This window comes from Sturnira hondurensis, unplaced genomic scaffold (genome assembly GCF_014824575.4).
Source record: "Sturnira hondurensis isolate 20B ecotype Veracruz unplaced genomic scaffold, ASM1482457v3 Scaffold0018728, whole genome shotgun sequence".
NCBI lineage: Eukaryota > Metazoa > Chordata > Mammalia > Chiroptera > Phyllostomidae > Sturnira > Sturnira hondurensis.
The window spans coordinates 6,578,936-6,600,716 of NW_028091359.1; the positions used below are offsets into that span (position 1 = coordinate 6,578,936).

General features: G+C 39.9%; 2 protein-coding genes across 4 annotated transcripts in view; one reads left to right on the forward strand and one right to left on the reverse strand.

Annotated features, from left to right (window-relative positions):
• The window catches only part of CEP95 (centrosomal protein 95), a 37,911-nt gene extending 32,968 nt beyond the window's left edge, over positions 1-4,943 (forward strand). For both annotated transcript variants that reach the window (XM_037070222.1, XM_037070223.1), the window contains exons 15-20: positions 550-722; positions 838-912; positions 2,233-2,385; positions 3,870-4,016; positions 4,323-4,394; positions 4,676-4,943. In XM_037070222.1, the coding sequence (XP_036926117.1) occupies positions 550-722; positions 838-912; positions 2,233-2,385; positions 3,870-4,016; positions 4,323-4,394; positions 4,676-4,852 (797 nt within the window). In that variant the 3' untranslated portion in view covers positions 4,853-4,943. The remainder of the gene's footprint in view (positions 1-549; positions 723-837; positions 913-2,232; positions 2,386-3,869; positions 4,017-4,322; positions 4,395-4,675) is intronic.
• A 6,411-nt stretch (positions 4,944-11,354) lies between these two features.
• The window catches only part of SMURF2 (SMAD specific E3 ubiquitin protein ligase 2), a 112,447-nt gene continuing 102,020 nt past the window's right edge, over positions 11,355-21,781 (reverse strand). The window contains exons 13-17 of one of the 2 annotated variants that reach the window (XM_037069716.1): positions 21,191-21,328; positions 18,976-19,096; positions 16,322-16,523; positions 15,000-15,075; positions 11,355-14,680 (exon numbers count right to left, since the gene is read on the reverse strand). In XM_037069716.1, coding sequence (XP_036925611.1) covers positions 14,581-14,680; positions 15,000-15,075; positions 16,322-16,523; positions 18,976-19,096; positions 21,191-21,328 — 637 coding nt within the window. In that variant the 3' untranslated portion in view covers positions 11,355-14,580. The remainder of the gene's footprint in view (positions 14,681-14,999; positions 15,076-16,321; positions 16,524-18,975; positions 19,097-21,190; positions 21,329-21,781) is intronic. The other variant, XM_037069715.1, reaches the window with a different exon arrangement.

Consider the following 21,781-nt stretch of genomic DNA (forward strand, 5'->3'; position numbering starts at 1 on the left):
TCACTCATGCTGGCTGCCTTTTCTTTGTTTCTGGGAAGTTGGCAGAACCAGATGGACGCGCCAAAGCAAGCAGATGGCCTCTCCAGCTCCTGTTATATTGACAGTTGGTGCCAGTGAGTGTTGAGAGTCCTGTTACAAGGAAAATGAGGTCATGTGAAATGCCAGGGTGCATTTTCAAAGACTGCTGGCCTTCTAACTACATCCATCAGACAGAGACTTTGCCTCCCAGTGGGGCTGAGGAGTCTGGCCACACACAGAGCCTCCACCCAAGGCACCAAGTCAACTGAGCAGTTAGGACGGACATCACAAGAGCAGCTTGTCATTAATCAGAACTGTTGAGCTTATTTTCATCCATACTAGTAGTTGGCTTACTCTGATCCAGAAGGAATGCAAAAGTAATAACATACTTTTAGAATTGTTCTTTTCAGGATCAGAACCACATCACTTAGATAAGCTTTGATCTCTCAGGAAGGTGGGATGAGAGTTCTTATTAAAAGCTTTCAGCAAGTCTCTCAGATAAAAAGCACCTTTTTTTTTTTCATCTTGCAGTGAAAGTAAATGAACACAGTCTCTTCTTGCCCCTGATGCTTGAGCAATTTCCATTTCTCTATGTTTCTGGCCAAACACTAAGCAAAATGTGGAAACAGCAAATTGCACAGATTGAACAGCTCAAAAAAGATGCATGCAGAGAAAATCGATCAAAGAAGAAACTCCAGGATGAAGTAAGTTGACTGTCAATTTTAAGCATAGGAATATAAACCAGAAAGGGAAAGAGTGTATCCTTGAGAATTTAGGGAATAGCATTATTCACTTCCTTCCCTGTTGTCCCCCTTAAAGATAGAAGAAGCTTTAAGAAGGCATGAGCTGCTTGCTGCACTTGTCAAGAAAGAATATGAACATAACAAGAGACTAGTAAGTCAAGAGCAATTTGGGTATTACAATTTTGATTTTATAATTTATATTAATTACTTTTATTTCTACCAGCTGGACAACAGTCCCATAGTCTGTTACAGCCTCATACACTTGCCTGTAGAGCATGGGTATCAAACTTTCTCACTGGGGGCTACATCAGCCTCAAGGTTCCCTTCAAAGGGCTGAATGTAATTTTAGGACTGTATCAATGTAACTATTCCTTAACTGTTAAGTGAGAGCTTGGCGCTGCCACCAGGGAGAAACAAGGTGCTGGGCCAGATAACATAAGGTGGAGGGTCGGATTGGGCCCACAGGCCTTGTGTTTGCCACCTGTGCTATCTAGGACTTGAACCAAGACCGATGAGTAGGGAAGGTGCTAGATGCTTTACGGTACAGTTTCATTTAGTCTTTACTATAACATGATGGAGACATTTGCTGTGAAATGAAAAACCTGAAGCTTTGAGATGTTAACGTGCCCTGGGTCCCACCGTAATAAGTAATCAGCAAGGTTGAGATTTTAATCCAGGTCTGTGTTTACATAGCCCTTTTGTGGTACCACATGGTTGTAACTAATGCTTTAGTCCTCTCCCATCTTTCTCAGGTCCCAAACGGAGAGCCGAGGTATTTTATCAGCCTCCATTATAACTTGGATAAAGAATTGTACGTAGCACATTATACTCTATTGAGTATAATGAGGGGAAAGTACAAAGGTCAAAGACAGTATGCCAGAGGAAGAGATTTTAAAACGCTTGGTTCAGTGTAGAGGTGAGCAGTGTGAACTATAACCCCAAACAGTTCCAGAGAAGGGGAAGCCATCTGAGGCACTGCATGCACTACTTTGGTGTGGGGGAAAGGAAACACACCCGAACACCTGGTTGAAGGGTTTATGTACGTGCCCTCATTTCATCCTCACTACTTTGTAAGAAGATAATATCTAGTTTCCTTAGCTTCAACCCACCGGTAAATACTCTTAGTAACTCAAATTTTGCTTGTAAGTCAGGGTGCCATTTTTCTACCCCTTTGCATTGGCCCTTAGGTGATGCCCTAGTGGAACAGGGAGATGAGATCCTCAGGTCTGCCAAGTCATTGCTGCTCTCTGTAGCACTGGGAGCCCATGGGGCTGGCTCTTAGGACTGGGGTGACAAACCTACTGAAGGCTAGAGGACTTCTGGGGGCCTGACAGTCTTTCACACTTTGTGCCCAGGCAGTAAGCCACTGGTCCTCCATACCTGGCTAACTGCTTCAAGACACTGTGATGGGGAGTGGGGCAGATGAGAATGCTGGAGTCTTTCTTCCTCTTTTTCCCTTTCCTTTTCTTAGCAAGACTTCAAGGACCGCATTCATAGGCAGAAGTTGACCCAATCAAAAATAAAAGAAAATCGGCAGCAGATTGTTCGTGCCCGAAAATATTATGATGATTATAAAGTTCAGTTGCGTGCAAAAATGATGAGAATGAGGACCCGAGAAGAAATGGTAAGTATGGCTTTTCTAGCTAATTCTGTTAAGAAGGTGAATTTTGTCTTACCATTTACAACCACCTTCTTTGTTTGTAACTCTTGTCCCAATTTGAATCTAAAATTCAAATACTAGTCCTAAAATGCTGGCTGTGAGAGTTCAGACTTGGCCGTACCTCATTTACATCCCAGTCTATTCTGTGTCCACTGCCCTCATTTTAATTTCCTCTGACCCCTGCACTTAGAGCCTTGTCCCATACAACTGGTTTAGGAATTCGGGAGCATGTTATCACAGACAGGAACTTAAGGTGTGAGTGGATGAGCTAGGTTTCCACATAAAATCAGGAAAATAACATGGGCTCTGAGGTGTTTCCACAAAATATTTACTGTCTCATCCTAATCAAGTTGAAATGCCTAAACCTGGCTGGCTAATGAATGCACATCTTTAAGAACCAGTTCTCTGATCAAGAATTCTTACTAATCAGTGGAGAACACAGGGGCACATCCATATCTTTTAAACAGTTTGTTTTCCTGTGGCCTGTTAGATGGTAACCACATCACCTTCAGTTATGCACAAGTGTAGATGCGCCATTTGTTTCTGCTCTGGGGCTCCTGCCCTGTTTACATGACTGCTTTAGATTATCTGTCCTGAAAGAAGAGAATCTCTGGGCTATAGGAAAAATGCTGAAACACCATTAGTCATTAGGGAACTACAAATCAAAACCACAATGAGACACCACCCTCACCCACTAAGATGGCTGAAATAAAAACAACAAATGTTGGCATTGACAAGAATGTGGAGAAGTTATAACCCTCATGCAGTGCTGATGGGGTGGTAAGATGATACAACCACTTTTGGAACACAGTCTGGGGCTTCCTTAAAAGGGTAAACATAGAGCTACCCTAACTAGCAATTTCATTCCTAGGTATGTATCCACACAAATAACTTACACACAAGTGTTTGCAGCAGCATTATTTTTAACAGCCGAAAAGAGGAAACAACCCAAATGCTATCAACTGATGAGTGGATAAACAAACTGATATATCCATACAGTAAAATAATCTTTGGCAACGAATAGGAATGAAGTATTGAAACGTCTTATGATACAGATGAACCTTCATGATATACTAAGTGAAAGAAGTCCAATACAAGAGGTCCAATAGTATATAATTCCATTTATATGAAATGTCCAACGTAGGCAAATCTATAGAAAGTAGACTAGCGGTTAACTGGTGAGGGCAGAATGGGGAATGGATGCTGGTGGGGGTGCAGTTTCTTTTTGGAGTAATGAAAATGTTCTGAAATTAGTGGTGATGATTGCACAACTTTGAATATACCAAAACCTACCGAATTACACACATCTTTAAAGGGTGGACTTTATGGTATGTGAATTGTATCTCTTCAAAATTCTTTGTTGATTACAATGAGTATATACCTCCAACTGGGCAAAATGATTATACTCCTCCATAAAAGTTTAATTTCTCTGACTTACTAACTTACAGATATTTAAGAAACTCTTTGAAGAAGGTTTACAAATTCAAAAGCAAAGATTGCGAGACCTAAGAAACTATGCCAAAGAAAAGCGAGATGAACAAAAGAGACAGCACCAGAATGAACTGGACTCAATGGAGAACTACTATAAAGACCAGGTGGGCTCACTGCTGCTTGTTTACCTTCTGATGCGCTTAATACTGACCATCCTGTCAAAGTCCGCTTAGTCTGTTGAACAGCAAATCTCTACTTATTAATTCAGGACTTTTCATTATACAAGTAGACTGACCCCATCTTTCAAGATTGAAATTTAAAAGAAAATAAGCTAGTCCTTGACCAAAGTAGAGAATCTGTATTGCCCTACTTCTATTAAAGATTTTAAGCTTCTGAACATTAAGTATAAGAACTGCTATATCTAGACTACAGACAAATAAAAATTTCCTTTTTTTCTTCTCTGTAAACAGTTTTCACTGCTGGCAGAAGCCATATCTCAGGAACACCAACAACTCAAAGCCAGAGAGAAATCGCAGGCCCAGGTAATGATTAACAAGATAAACAAGATAGGAATTACTTATTTACATTTTTAAGAAATAGAAAACAATTATATTATACCTTAAAAAAAATGGAGGGAATACTAGTAAATGTTTGATCCATCTATGGTCCAAACATTTATCCCATTTTAACTTTACCTATTCCGGCCTCTGTAAGAGCTACTTCTAAATTATTAAAATTATTGCAGGAACTTGATAAGCTGTGTAAGATGGAGAGGGCCTGGGTGTATGTTGTGAATGGCAGGATGACATGAATTCTCTTTCAGACATTGTATAAGGTGAAGAGGGAGCTGAGGTCTCAGATGGAGAAGGAAATCCAACAACTGCAGTACATGATCACACAGAACGACGATGATGCCTTCTTCCGGGAATTGGAAGCTGAGCGCTTCAAATCTAGGCTTCATCTGGCTTCCTTTCAGTTCTGTAAAAATCCCTTCCCATGAGGCCAGCCTTCCACCTAAATGATGTTTCAGGAGGACTTGACCACGGCAGGCTTAGAATTGAGATAGTAAATTATCTAAAGCAGAGGAATCATTTCTAAATGTCTTGTCTGCATATTCATTCCAGTACTTTTTATGAAGAAACATTTTGAATAAACATTTTTTCTTAAAGTTTACTGTTTTTGAATTTATGACCTAAAACCTTTAAAAGGGTAGTAAAGGTACACATTCTTCCTTAGTCCTGTCTGTACTAAAGTATCAACAAGCCTTGGTTGAGCAGCCAGCTCTTGAAGCTTATTGTTGTGGGTCAAAAAAAAAAAAGAAGTGTATGAAACAGTGCTTGAGGCCCAAAAACCTCTCAGTTTCAAAAAGGGGTAGAAATGTAAGCCTGTCATTAGAGGTGGGACTTAGTAAACCTTGAAGATAGGTTCAAGTGTGTGTAGTTTTTTCACATATGGTGGCCAGAAGATGAGAATTTATGCCTACGGCCTCCAGCAGATGGTAGAGGACAGCACGAGGCGAGGCAAAGGGTGTGAGGCCAGGTGGTGTGTGCCTCAGAAAGGCACTAGTGACTGCAGGTCAGGAGGAGGCACAATGGACTTGGAAGTGAGCCAGAGTACGCCAACCGTATTTCTACTGTGGGGTAACATGAGAAAAAAGAAACCCCACTTGGGGTGGTCTTCCATAGAGAAGAGGGCTTCTTTGAAGGCCAAGAACTGGAGGGAGGCTTCAGAGTGGTTGAGGCTATGGGGATTTGTGCTGATCAAAGCTACAGAGTGGCAGGGAGAAGAGAGGCTCCTATTAGGGCATGTAGAGAGTAGCATGGCGATGAGCATACGAACAATGATCAAGGACCCAGGAGGCCAAAGGCATGATGGAGTGGGACCTGACTGTCCTGGAGAAGAAAGTAGGCAGCTACATCTAGTGCTGTGGTCCAAGTGCTACCCTCTTGGAATGTCAGCTGACAACATTGGGCCTCTAGGCAGACAGGTGGGGCTTCCTGGGGAAAAGACTTGGCAGATTGGCGTCCAGTTTTGGAGCATGATGAGGAGATGTGCAGACTGCTGTGCTATATAGCGTGACAAGTCAGGGACAGCAGGTGACCGGAAAGGGTGGGAAATGCACAAGGCAAGGAAGGCTAAATACACAAGAGCAGAGTGCACAAAGAGAAAAATGATAAAGTATATTTAGTTAGAATATTCACAATATATTCTTGAGTAAAATAAGCAAATATTAAACTATACAGTGATGCTATTTTAAAAACTATGATATCATATATATAGTATAATGAAGTACAATCATTACAATATAGAAAAGGCCTGGATGAACAGTCCCAAACGAAGAATAGTAGGTGCAACTCTTGAGTGGTAGATTACATAAACTTTCACTTTTTGCTTAATAAATTAAAACAAGCATAACGATGCTTTTATTTATTTTTTTTAATGTGAACTGTTTTAGGAAGACTCAAGTTACTAGTTCCGCTGGCTCTTAACCAAGCTAAGAACTAGGAATAACCAACAAGAAGGAAGTGAAAGAATTTACCAGGGAAGGGGTAGGATTGCTAACCAAAGGTCAAAGAATAGAAGAGGAAACTTTAAAGATGCCAAAAGATTTTTCTAGGAGTAGTAAGGAACTCAGCAAGGAGAGGCTATTGCAATCCAAGTAACTTTGAGGAGGGAATCTGTATGTGAAACCACTTTGCCCCCAGAAACCCAGGCAAGGCTCATCATCACAATGCACACATTTGAAAGTTACTGAGAACTGTGTATACTGGTGTGGGGGACAATTTGGGGGGTGTTATAGAATGAGGTGGCTGGTATGAGAGCTAAATCCTTAACTACCATAAAAAGGAAACTAACTTGACTATGTCAAAAATTAAATGAAGAGCAATATTACATTATTTAGATATATGGAAGTATCAGAAGTACAGACAGAAGATTTGAGCATACCTCTGGAAAGCAAGGGGAAAGAGGATAATAAAGAGTTCTGTTTTGTCTCTAAAGTCTCTAAATATATTGACTTTGTGTGTCTGGCTGGGCATATGCATTACTGTATTATAGGACACTGAGCAATTAACTGCCTCCACTTAAAAACATGAGAAGGAAGAATTAGTGTTAAGGTAAAGCAAAAGAATAGAGGCATCAGTGAAGAGGTGGAGGGTATAACGGGAATTTATCTGCAAGGTGAAGAGGCATCAGTGAAAAACGGTTGGGGGAAGGTACAACAGGAGAGTGAGACAGGGCTGACAGAAGGTGCCATTAAGAGAAACAGTATAAACTAAAGGAGAAATACAAAATTGGGGCTTAACCTGCAGCTTACAGAGTGATCTATCCCAAATCTAGATATTCTGAAAGCATGTTTTATCTAGAATTCCAAGTCATTCGAACCATTACCCAGCTAATTTGACTGATGTGACCAGTGTCTTTTTGTCTTAAAACATTAAACTCAAATTGCCTTTAAAACTTTGCCTTCTGAGCCCTGGCTGGTGTAGCTCAGTGGATTGAGCACGGGCCTGGGAACCAAAGGATCAAGGTTCAATTCCCAGTCAGGGCACATGCCTGGGTTGCAGGCCAGTTCCTGCCAGGGGCCAGTTCCCAGCAGGGGATGCACAAAAAGCAACCATACATTGATGTTTCTCTTCCTCTCTCCTTCCCTTCCCCTCTAAAGATAAATAAATAAAATATTTTTTAGAAAAACTTTGCCTTCTGCAGAAGAATAAAGCTGGAGGCATGGCAATGCCTGATTTCAAACTACATTATGAAACTAGAGTACTAAAAACAGTTGGTTTTTGGCATAAAATCAGACACATAGATCAATGGAACAGAATAGACAGCCCATACATATATAGTCAATTTATGGCAAGTGAGACAGGAATATACAATGGGGAAAGCACAGTGTCTTCAGTAAATGTTGGGCAAACTGGACAGTCACATGCAGAAGAATGATACTGGACCACCAGATCTTACGCTGTACACAAAAATTAATAAGACCTGGAACCATAAAGCTAGAAGAAAACATAGGTGGGTAAGCTCCTTGACAGTGGTCTTGGCAAAGATTTTTTGGATTTGACATAAGCAAAAATCAACAGGAGAAACTATATCAAACTAAAAAACTTCTACACAACAAAGGAAACCAACAAAATGAAAAGGCAATCTATGGAATGGGAGAAAATGTTTGCAAATCAGACATATAAGGGATTAATATACAAAATATAGAGAGAACACATAGAACTCAATAGCAAAAAAAAAAAAAACAATTAAAAAATGGACAGAAGATCTGAACATTTTTCCAAAGAAGACATACAGGACATACAGATGACCAAAGGTACATGAAAAGGTGCTCAACATCATTAACCACCTGGGAAATGCAAGTCAAAACAACAATGAGAGATCACCTCACAACCATTAGTACTGCTGTCATCAAAAAGACAAATATGTCTTGATGTGGAGAAGAGAACCCTTCTGCACGGTCAGTGGAAATGTAAAATTGGTGCAGCCACATAGAAACCAGTACAGAGATTCCTCAAAATATTCAAATAGAACTACCTGGCAATTCCATCCTGGGTATTTATCAGAAGTAAATGAAAACACTAACTAGAAAGGATAACTGCATGCCCACCCATGTTCACAGCAACATTATTTACAATAGTCAAGATATGGAAACAAGCGTCCATCAGCAGATGAATGAATAAAGAAATGTGGTGTATATGTAGACAATGGAATATTATTATTCAGCCTAAAAAAGGAAATCTTGCCATTTATGCTAACAAGGTGGACCTTAAGGGCATTATGCTAAGTGAAATAAGTCAGAGAAAGATAAATACCTATGATCTCACTTATATGTGCAATCTTGGCGGGGGGGGGGGGGGGGGGCCAANGTGGGGGGCCGAGCGCACAGATACAGCAAACTGGTGGTTGCCAGAGGGGCTAGGGGGTTTAGTGAAATGGGTGACGGGGATCAAAAGGTAGAAACTTTCAGGACAAAGTTGTTTGTTGTTTTGACTTGCACCTCCCAGGTGGTTAATGATGTTGAGTACCTTTTCATGTACCTTTGGTCATCTGTATGTCTGTATAAAATAAGTCAAGGGATGTAATGTACATCCCTTGGGTAACTATAGCTAACAACACTGTATGGCATAAAAGTGCCCTTCACAAGGAAAAGAACTATGTATGGTGCCAGATGTTAACCAAACTTACTGTGGTAATCATTACACAATATATACAAATATATACAAATCATTATGTTGTACACCTGAAACTAATATGTCACTTATACTTCAGTTAGAAGAAATAAATACCTTTTGGGTCTCACTGGTTCTCCACCACCTTACCATGCCAGTGCCGTCTTGGGGAGAAGTGAGTGATCTGAAAGGTACACTCTGATGTGCTCACCATCTTCACTCCCATTCCTGAACTGAAGGTGAGACGACTTCATGAACACTTAAGTCAGCGGGAAAAATATCTTGGAGGGTCCCTTGCCCACCTCACGGGCTGCTAGAGTTGCCTCTCCACTTGTTTTACTTACAAAACACTCACTATAAAGGAGACAGAAGTGGGGTTTACAGCTTACATTAAAGACTCATGGACAGCCTGGAAAAATCTCAGGTCAAATACCCACAAGAGGTATGCTACAAGAGTTGAGCACACTACCTTGGAAATGGAGCCGATTGTATGACAAACACGAACACAATGAAGGAGCTACCAGTCCTGGAGACCAGAGTCTCTAGGATCTGAAGTGTCATGGGGAAAGGAGGTAGGGGAATAAAATCAATTGTTTTAAAAACCAAGCCTGGAATTTGAGGCCTTGCTGAAGTAAGCTATTTAAATCCTGTGCTCCTATCACAGTGAACTTCTCTGCTATACACAAATTGCACTTTGAGTACCTAGGTTTGAACCTCAGCTTCTAACAACCACCTTAAGCTGGTACACAGCCTGCCACATAGTAGGAGCACAGCAGATATTTACTGAATTAACGAACAAGTCACATTTAGAACAAATACCTTTTAATACAATGTACTGGGTTGGCCACAAAGTCCGTTTAGTTTTTCCACAAAATAAGACTCATTTTTCATTTTCACCAATAACTTCATTGATTTGGATATTTTGAATATGTTAGCTATCTCTGGTGTGGTATAACATTGATTGTTCTCAGTTAATGTCTCAATTTGATCACTACCAACTTCAACTGACCTACCTGACTATGGAGCATCATCCAGTGAAAAATCTCCAGCACAAAAGGTGGCAAACCGCTTTTGACGCGTCTGATCAGTCATAGCATCTTCTCCATACACTGCACAAATTTCGGTTGTGTTTTTACCTTTCTTGCAATAATAAAGCATAATATGCCCAAAATGTTGCGTATGTTCTTCCATCTTCAATATTAAAATGGCTACACAAAAAACTCACCAGTTTGTTTTTCAATACACACTGATATGACAGCTGTCATAATACAATCTAACAAAACTGTTTGGAGTGAAGGTAAAGACAACTAAATGCTACTAAAGCCATCTTACAGAAAAAAAAAACAAACTTTTTGGCCAACCCAGTAACTTTAAAATCTGGTTGTCTAGTAAGCTAAGAATGTTAATGTAGGAATGTAACCCTTTTTCTGCATAATTATCTCTATCCTGTTACTAGGCTCTTGCTCGGTTGTGTATTTCCCACTATAAGCATTCAGGACAAAAAGTACAAAAAAATGCAGTGGGTGCCAAGGTTAACCTTCATTATAATGAAGAGACAAATAAATCTTTCAGGTCACCACACAAAGAAATCACATATTAATGAAATCAAACTTTGGGTAACTTGTAGATTATAATAATAAAATCCCTAAAACTTAACAAATTTTAGATAACACCTAGTGACTGTGACAAAGAGACAAAGCAAAAATTAATTTCAAAAGTATATAAAAAGAGACAGCATGCCCACTCTTGGAACTTTAATACACTGCTCCTACATCTCTTCACTCACTCTGTGGACTTAACACAGACTGTTCTGGATGAAAAAACATCGCATCCATTCTTTTTTCCACCCATGTATTTAGTTGGACCTTCATCCACTTCATCCACATTCACATTCATAGAGGTGTGAATCATGACCTTTTAAATAAAGTGATGGTTCCTGTTCATTTTGAGGATATTACTGTTCAACACCAGGGTAGCAAATGAGGCCCCCACTGTAGCTCCGCCCTCCAGAGCTCTGACACGAGACATTGTTGCAGGACCGGGACGCTTCCCCAATAAGCCTGTATAGGCCTCAGAAATCCATCTCTACGCAGCCCCCCTACAGCCACTGCCAACCAATTTGCCATGGCACTTTGCCTGCTCCACCTGGAGGCAAGAAGGAGATGCTGAGCTCTCTGAAGCTCCGGCTCCCCAAAGTGACAGAGGTGTCAGGTAAGGCAGGCCTGGGAATCTTCTTCAACTTCCTATTTCATGGCTTACATGCTGTCACCCTTCAGAGAACCAACCAGATTTTTTCCAAAACAATTCATTAGAAACTCAATATTCTTTAAAAACTTTGATGCTGTGACAGTGCAAACAGCATTCATTTTATTGCTCAACTTCGGCATGGGCACATACATAGTTAATTTTTAAAAACCATTTATACAGATGTTATTGATAAAGCTCATGTAACAACCAAGTGAAAATACAAAGAATATCAAAGCTAAAACACTCTGTAATAAATACAAATAACAATGAAAATGATAAAACTTTTGTTTTTAAAGTCAGTTTGAGAGAATATTACATTAAGTGAACTAATTACATCTACAAACAAAACAACTCAGCATTTGGTACAATCATCATCCTAACATAAGAAGGGTAAATACCACGAATGGCCCCCGCTGACTGGGTGCTGCAGCCGACAAACAAGCAGAAGGAACTGCTCTACCCAACTGAAACGATGGCTTGGAGCAACCTCTAACTCCCATCAAAGCAATCAGTTCAATGCGCCGGAAGTTCAAAGCAGACTTAGTGTTGTAAAATAAAGCAAATTACACTGTATTTAAAAGAAAGGAAACTTGTGCTCTGGACTGTAAATGCAAGAAAAAAATGACTTGGTAAAAAGAAAACCCATTCAGGGCAACAAACTATGTGCAAAACAAAATGTACACTATACACGGCACTATTTAAAAACTCATTACACCACAAAATCAGACCCTCGAAATAAAACTCACCTCTGTACTGCTGTATGATCTCTACAAAGTAACCACTGTTCATAAGTATTCGTGACGGAAAGGCAATGTATGAATACACAACATCACGTATCTGAAATAAACAACTAGAGGAAGGATGAGAAAAGAACCCAGTTAAGAGGGACATGTGGAAATAAATATTCACATTAAACATGAGGTGCAAGTCCAAAGCTCAATGACACATTGGGGGGGGTCTTGATTGCTTAGCACCTTTTTGGAAGTAATTGGGTAACATACTTTTGCAAATGAAATCTAAACATTTTTATAAATAATGTTGGTGAAACCACAGACTAGTAGGTAATTTAGTTCTCTTAAAGCTCTATTAAATCATTTTTATAAAGTTTGAAAAGGCACTCAGAAAGCGATGGTGTTTGCCTGCTTGACACTGTACTTTGTGATAGAGCATTTCCCCAGTCCCGCCTCTGTCAGTTAACTATTCCTTTCAAGTGTGTGGGGCTGACTCTTCACGGAAAGCTCCTGAGACAGGCACAGCTGCACTGCACCAGTGCTGTGACATCGGAGAGAGAAAACCTGTGACCAGTGAGGTGCTACTGTGAAAACTGAAACTACTGATACCAAACTACTGATACAGAAACACCGTTTCTGTCCGATTCAAGATGCTCTTCAATGCTAAGAATACGGTAGGAAAACACAAAGTGGGAAGGAAAAGGCCGGCAAAAGCACATTACTACTGCACAGTTAGACTATAATTAGCTTGCATGGAACAGTCAAATTTGGCTGAATAAATTTAAATTCTTAGAAATGACACAAATAATTCTCAACTTTTTTTAAAGTGGCAAATGTCCCCTTCTTTTATCCTCCCCTCTCCCAACCCTGTGAATGCTTACTTGGAATTCCAATATCTAAAAGACAAAAACTGGAGCTGCTCTCGGTAAACAGGGCGGGTGGGGAGTTAGAGGCCCCTGTTGAACACCAACTAGTCCTTTCCTCCCCCTCTCTCTGCCCCTCTCTCATAAACCACTGATTCTGAGGCACCTCTGAGGAACCCTGTGGCTTCAAGAACACAGACGAAAAACCAGTCCATCAAAATAAACACATAGGCCTATTACTGACTTAATAAAATTAAGCCACAAAATTTAATCAAAGCTGTATCATCAAAATTTGCTATTCTTGATTTCATATCAATGTTAAAAAAACAGTGCAGATTTCTCGTGGCTGAATTTAAAAATCCACCCATGATTTCAGATTTTTCCAATTCATCATTCCAGGATTTTGGTTGCCTTCTGCATCATGCAACACAGCACACACATTGAAAGCTAAATTTGAGTATTTCAAAATCAGATGCTGATCTTCAACACCAAGGGAAATGGCATTTCCTCACTTCCAAAATCCATTCTTCAGTTTTAAAGTAATTAATACCATACGGTTAGAACCACCCTTCCTTACAACCACATCCCCTGCCCAACCGACCCCCCTTGATTTTTTTGTTGGGTCAAAGCAGGGCTTTCTAAGTTTGTTAAATAACCTTTAGAACAAATTTTTCCCTTTTCATAATTTTAGCTGATTAAAATATTGCGAACAGCTAAGCAAAGATTTAGGATGGCTTACTTGATAGAAACTTCCACCATAATTAAAATACAATATAAATTAGGCGTACTTTGTCAGAGGAGACTTTGGTTTCCAGAAATAGTATATACATTAAGCTGACCTAGCAAAAGAGTTAAAGTTCCATCCCATCCATATGATCTGAGAAGCTATAAAAATGCAGGAACCCATTGAAAATGAAAAGTCCAAAACACCTGGTCATATTGATTCAAGATAAAAAAACTGGGGTTTTTTACAGTCTCATAAAAACAGGGAGCCCCTGAAAGCATCTTATTGTAGCAAATAAGCTACTAAGTTTAGACTAAATGGTTGCATTAGGAATCTGACAACCAAAATTATATAGCTGTATCCCAGGTACTTTGTGCTTGAAAAATATAGAAAAGACTCACTTAGGCTAGGTTGAAACATACAATACTTTTAAAATATAATGCTTTGCTATAGAAAAATGTAATTAAATGTGTAAATGGCTTAATTTTTTTAAGATAATGATTCTTTTAGCCAATTGGTTACAAAGATAGGATAATTCAAAATAATTTTATTTCTTTTTTTTTACAAAGAGCTATTCAAAATCATGTATTCAATCAAAATGAAATGTGACTTGTACCGACTGCTGAAGTTGTCTTGATGTTTCAGAGACTTGAAATCTGTGAAGCGATTTGAATAGGTTACCTTTTATAAAAATAGTAGTCGTCTTTAAGTGTAGAATACTGCCTAACTCTGGAAATGTAGGAAAAGTCAGCATTCTTTAGGTTCAAGATATTAATTTTAAATAGCAGCTGAATGTGGCCTCATGGCAAAGCATAAAGACCTCTTTTTTTCCTTGAAAAGGAATTTCAAAGTTGTCCTTGCCCCTCACAGTGTCCTAAAATTTAAAAGGGGAGGGCATTTTCCTGTACTTCAGCATTCCTTGAAACTCTGCTGAAAGGAGGCTGTCAGGGGTATAAATAGAGTCCTGGGTAAATCCTTGAAGTCTGTCATTCCACAGCAAATCCACATGTTTCTTCGATGGCTGTTAGCAGCTTTTCATATAACTTTTCATAGCTTTCATAAGGCGGAATGTCTATTCGGTTGAAGCTGTAAATAAGCAAATCAGATTTTACACAGTTCATTTAAAACAAGTGCACCATCCTAGCAAGTGCACACTCGCACAGCTACACCACTCTGTGTCACACAAGGAATTAAAGGGATACAGATCCATCCCTCTGCAGTAGAGATTACCACTCTCAGATGTGCCTACGAATTTCAGAATAATATTGTATCACTTAAGGAGTTGCTTATCATTCCTTTTAAAGGTCCATTTAGTAGTAAGAACAACAATAAATGAAAAGTTACCAATTTGAAACTAATACCTACCTACATGGAGTAAGGGGGGAAAGCTACAAAAACGACTTACCACGTGTGCGCTTTGGGCAGGTTGTTCGTGCAGGCATCAATCTGGTGGATGGTAAAGAGCCGTGGGCCTGCAGCACCTGCCAAGGAAAACAGTGGGGGTCAGATCACCACAGGTGCATTAGTGTCTCAATCTCTGCAGGAACCTGGTACATAAACCACAGAGTCTAGGGATAGAGGAATACTAAAGACTCTACACAAGCTTCCAAAAAATATTCTTTTCTCAAGAAGAGATTCTTGCTTTAAAAGCTGCAATTGACCTTGAATATGGTTGGATTCCTTAATATGCTAGCATTTCAAATCTGAGAAAAAGTTCAGGGTTGAAATCATTTTCCAACTTCTTTCTTCTATAGTAAAATAATGTCCCAAAAGCATGAGAAAAATAGGCAAATCCAAGACTAAATATACACACATTCAAAAAGATTACAACCTAAATGCAAATTTAGGTTTCATGACTCAAACTTGTCCAAGAGCAAAAGATTAGCAGTCTACAGGATAAATTTCAGTTAATGTAAGACAGCCCCAACACATATACATAGAAATACAAATTCACTTTATGGTAGTCCGATAATGATGAGTTCTCTAAATAGGGACTATCAGCCAGACTCTCAGTATGCTTTCCCCATGGACTTTAGACACTGTGCTGTGGGCAATGCTGATGGGTTATGTACCAGTCTTGCTTTGTATATCCTCAGTCATCACCAGCAGCATCAACTTTGAAAACAAAGAGCTTCAGAGGTAAAGGAAGCAACTGCCACCCAGTGAAGCACCACGATCATTAGCAGTATTACCAACTCATCCAAAAATTAAACAACTATTTGCCAGAAAACAATCCATTAACATGGATATGACTCTAAATAAGCAGTCGGATGCCATGCGATAACTAACGTGCTCTGACCACACAAATGGCTTCGACGACGCGTGCTGCCACTTTCTACTAAAAGAATAGAAAAACAGAGGGAACAACATCCCAAATGGGTGAATGTTTTGCCAGGTTGAGATGTGAAGATGGAAATGGACTTCCCCTTTATGAAAGTGCAGAATTTAAAAGCAAGGTGAGCAGAAAAGGCGGAGCATCACCACATTCGGTCTCTAGCATGCAGTGCGGCACTCACTACAATCACAGAGAACCCCAGCAGAAAAGGCTCTTGGGAGGGGAACAAAAAAAGGAAGAAGAGGGATCAAGATGTGAGAGTTACAAATAAGAAACAGGGTGAAAAGAGAATCTGTTTATAAGCACATGGCTGTAAACTAGCTACATACACCAATACTGACCGCCCCCCCGAGTCGTCTGCGGGACTTGGTCTGCCCCTCTGGCGCCGATACCTTGTAAGGCTTTGAAGCCTTGCAGAGGCACTCTTGAGGAGCCCGTCACGAACTGAAGTAACCGTGCTCGTCGTTCTTCATCGAAAAACTCCACAGCTTTCCAGAACCACTTGACAACATTGCTGTCTGGTGTACAGTGTTTTAACCGGGTGTTTACTTTCCAGTCATTAACATCTATCTTTCCAAGTCCACAAATAATAAGCTGTTAAAATATTGCACAAATTGTGAGCCAATGGAAACCCAAGTTAAGCCAAAAATTCCTCAAAATAGAACTTCAGATTTGCAGTGTTGGCTCTCATGTGGTGGTTCTTAATCAAAGGTACACATCAGAATCATCTTTAAAGTTTTTCAAATATACATGCCAGGTCCTGTGCTCAAAGATTGTAATTCTGTGCATCTGGGGTGATATTAAGAAACTGTATTTTAAAAAGCTCCGCAGGGACTCACTCACTCTTGGGCACCCTACCCAGAGTCTGAGAACCTCCACTGTGCGGAACACAGCCAGATGAAAGCTTCATAATTCCACAGAATTCTAAAATTTCTTTTTAATGGACAGAAACTAGACTCCAAGAGTAAATACAATTTATATGTGCCTCCCTTAAGACCTGCATCATATTATTCTAGTTTCAACACTTACTAGCTTTGGGATTCTGAGCAATTCAGTTCACCTCCCTTGGCCAGCAGTTTCTTCCCTCTGTGGTAACAGGGTAGTAACACCTATTTCACTACACCCTGTGAAGTAACGCGTAACACACAGGAACTCAAGAAATGTGGTGAATGAGTGATGCAACCTGTCTGACAATCTTAAAATTGTACCTAAGTATAAAGTACATGAATGCACTAACACAAAGGTCTGCCTGGCATCCTGATGCAGGGTCAGTATAGATGAACTCTACCAAAATCGCCTTGATGCTGTGAGGAGAGGGCAGACAGCAACCCAAGACAGGAAGGAAAAGGGATGCAAGTGCCACCCACTGACTCAGCAGTCCTTGAAATTCTGTTATCTGTTCTGTGAGCTGGGAAAGAAAGCCTTTGAAACTGTTCTTTCTTTCATCCCCTGGCCTGAGAGGCCAGAAAGGACCCAGCGTGCCTAAAGGATGAAGCCCATTAACACCCTCACACCCCATCCTGGAAAGCTGGCACCACCTTTACCTGTTAATCAATGTGTAACTTCTTCGGGCAGAAACCCATCCCACCAACTCTGGAAATCCTCAGAACAAAGGATCTCTCTCTCTTGCTCTCACCATCCACCCTTGCCACCCTTGCTCTTGCCTTTCTCTCCCACCCTAGAGGTTCTCTTCCATGGGAACACTGCGTATGCACAGTAACAGACTCACTGATCTATAATTCCTTACTGCACTGGCAAGCAGAACCAAGTTTCTCCAGTAACAACACTATCAATTCTTACAGTCCTTAGGGTGGGTCCAAAACTAGCTCATCTAACTACGGTGTTTCTAACAGTGAATTAGGATAGTGTATAGTGTAAAACACAATGTAACTTACAAACCCTACACTTTATAATTCTATTAACTCAGTATAACACCAAAATGAATTACATATATTTTTATAAAAAGTTTCATTTCATTAGCAGCAGAAACTATAAAACAAAACCATAACCCTACTGAATAAAATATCCAACAAAACTTCCATGGTGTTCTGGAAAGATAGCTGAACCACAGCCACAGGTAAGAGGGTTATCCAAACAGGCATAGAGAAGTATGCGTGACAAAAAAGGTACCATAACTCCTAAATTTTCTTTAGAGGAGTGGTAATTGTAAGGCCAAATTCCTCACTCATTGTGTGAACAAACAAAAATGCATTGTATTTCAACTTCATTGCCATTCCTGTTTTCTTCCCCCCAACTACTTCCTTCTGCTCATTCCGCTATTAAGTTCGTTCCATCACAAAGAGGAATGGGGATGGTACTGAGTCAAACCGATATTTTAGACTTGTTTCCTAACAGCTCTTTTTGTTAGAAAGGACACTGAAGTTAATAAAATCTTATAGACTTTGAATATTTAGGCTCTTGCTAGCCACTAGTTGAATTTTGGACCTCTGGCAGAATAAAACTCATTGATTTTTTCACAGAATAGTTCAGTGGAAATTCAGATGTATTTGTTAAAGATCTTAATTTAAAATCCAGACTAAGGTGCTTTAAGGATCAGCATTAAAAGAAAACAAAAGTTAACTGTTTATTACAGCCACTGTTAATAGCAAATGTTTCCAAACAGATGGAGGATGTTTAGATACAGTGTATTGTAAGTATTTTAATTATTTCCTCTATAATCTTGTTTACCAAATGCTTTCTTGCAAAGTATAGTGTAAATCGATTGAGCTTATTAGGCTTTTATTCCAAATAAATTTCTATAGAAAACAACATTGGAAAAAGGTACACACACGACATGAAATCTGTTCAGAAATCTGTTCAAAACAAGAAAGAATAATATGGAAAAATATAATGTTCACAATGCAAGAGAGACAGCTCACTTGTAGAAATTCCAAAGCAGGAAAGACTTCCTACAAATAAGAATTCTCAGAGTATTGCACCATGGAACTTCAAAAGCTCCAGAAATACAACTCTCCTCTAAAGCTAACAGAAAATTCCTACCCTTTCCTTGTTACACTAGATGACATCATGACATTAATATACTGACCTCTAACTCCTTCTCATCAAATGTCTTCAGCAGATGCTGTGGAATTACTTCATTAAATCCTTTCTGCAGAGCCAGGAATTGCGCCTCGATGCCTCGTAAAAACCTCCAGTTCACATATAGCCTATAAACATTGGGCAGGGGTGTCATATAATCAAATGTATCAGATTTGGTAATTACTATGACTCTCTACTTTAGCAATATTAAAAAGTAACCTTCCACTAACGAGAGCTGCATCAGTAAAACAACTCTCCAAATCAGAGAGTGAACTGGAAGTTCGATGAAGTGTAGATGGGACCGAGGTCAAAATGTGGATGAAACGTCTTTCTAAACTTCTGGCATGCATGCCAATAACCACAAAAAAAGAGCTCAACCAACTAAAAATGATATTTTTTCTGGTTTCACTTGAAATATGACGTGAATATGTTGGGTGTTTTGCTTACATTTTGGGGGCAGCATAAGGGTTGGAAGAGAAGGTAAAGAAAATCTTCATATCCAAAATGAGAAGTAATAAAAGCCGATGTAGCATTTTTATTAAATATTCATTGTTTCCTTGGGGCTTTAAAAAACCTGGAAGAAGTAATTTACCAACAAAAAGTGCACTACATCTAATGAGTAGCTTTACTCAGGCTTTTGACTTGTAATTTATAAGTGAACTGCCTTTTTAATTTTTTTTAAGATTTTATTTATTTATCCTTCGAGGGGAAGGGAAGGAGAGAAGGAGAGAAATATCAATGTATGGTTGCCTCTCCTGAGTCCCATGCTGGGAACTGGCCTACAACCCAGGCACGTGCCCTTACTGGGAATTGAACCATGATCGTCTGGTTCGTAGGCCCGCGCTCAATCCACTGAGCTACATCAGCCAGGGTGAACTGCCTTCTAAAAATCTCCCCAGGAAAGCCCCTCCACTTCACACACCCGAGTGCTAGTCACCTTCCAAGCCTGTCAGCAAGTCCTTTTCTAAACTCGGAAAAATAGTTCTCTACTTTAGAAAGCGTTACTTAACATTCTATTCTTTGAGGAACCTCACTTTTGTGTTTGGTTAAGGGGTCACCAAAACTGCACATCTGCAAAAAGGTTTCTTTGTCATTTTTCTTTTTATAATCTCAAAACTGTACTTGGTAAGGGATCATCACTACACACTATAAACATTACTGAATCATGGAGAATGGGAGCCAGGAACTGAACAGTCCACACCAGGTCCATTCTTTCATTTTTTGAATTAGTAATATAATAGATGCTTGTCATGAATGCTCACACTTAATCAACAGTCTGTGAAACTGATGGGCCACATGTGTAAAGTAGGAAAATTGCAGCAAGACTTGGGGACATAATGTATACAAAAATAGTTTAGCATGCATGTTTTTGTGTGCATATGATGAAATTCAAACTTCTAAATTTGATTGCCATAGTTTTAAGTTTAGAAGAACTTTAGGTACCATAAGCCAAATGATCTACCCACTACTTTTAAATTCAATCAACAGGTGATTTTATAAAATGTTCTCGGATTGGAGAACATTTTCTTATTATCTATCCCTTAAAGTCACAATGTGCTAGTAATACAGCACAAAAGGGCTTCTGCAGAGCCAGCCGTGGTAGCCACACCGCACACGCCCATGCACCACGTTTCCTGGTGTCTGTGGAGCCCCTCCTCCACAGCGAACACAGCTTGGCACGCGACTTGCTTTAACCAGTACAGCACAGAGGTGACAGTGGCCAGTCACCTCTGGGCTTAGGCTAGGCTTAGGCCTTAGGCCTTAAAAAGATCCAACAACTTCTGCTCTTGTGTTCTGGGAAACCAGCCTCCTCATTCCCTCTACCTTGCTGGGGAGGGAGAGGCCCTGGGGAAAGTGAGAGGCCTCTGACACCAAGTGGGATGACCAAGGAACCTGGCCAACAGTGAAGACTAGGCCCCAGAGGATGACCCAGCAGCCATTCCAGCCAGCCCTCCACTCCTGAAACCATTCTCCCTGGTCATCAGGTGTGTGAGTGAAGAGGCCATCTTGATGAGCCAGCCCCAGCTGATGCCACCCAGAGGAGCACTGCACTCACCCAAACTCCTGACTCATGGTGTTGTGAGAAATAATTAAATGATAGTTGTTTTTAAGCCATTAATTCTGCAGAAGCCTATTTTATAGCAATAACTAACACAACCTAAATACTTAAATGGTTTTTTCCATACTGCTGATTCTCAGACTTGAGAACATGGAATGTTTACCTGACATACTCCTTTTTATTTTCTTCGGTAACAGGAATACTCTTGCCATTTGGTTTAAGTTCATGCTGGATAATTTCCCCATATGCATTATGTTCAACACAGAAGGTATGATCCAAAACACCTGTAATATCATTCTCACTAGAAAGAAAAGAGAAGAAAAGATACTTAACTGGAAAATCTAAAATACAGACCCTACAGATGTATTAATTGGTGAGACAAATAAAACTAAGAGTTTTACGGCATGACAAATAGAAGATCAGATTCCTCTGACTATTCTTATGCTACCACACCTCCCAGTTCTTGGGAAGAAAAGTGAAAGAGCTTTAACCTGCATAAACACAGGAAACATTTCACTTCTTGAATAAGAGAAAGAGCCCTGGCCAAAGCGAGGCTCGCTGTAGGGAAACTTCAGTTACGTTTGGCTTTCAGATAAGAGGCCCTACTTGAATCTAGGTACCCCCCAAGCAACCAAATGTCTGAGTATCCCCATGAGAAAGCCACTCATGCTGGCAAAATAAGTATGGCCAATATATCTTCATAAACTAATGCCTTCCCACAAAACAGAACTGGTTCCTACAGGTACCCTTTTTA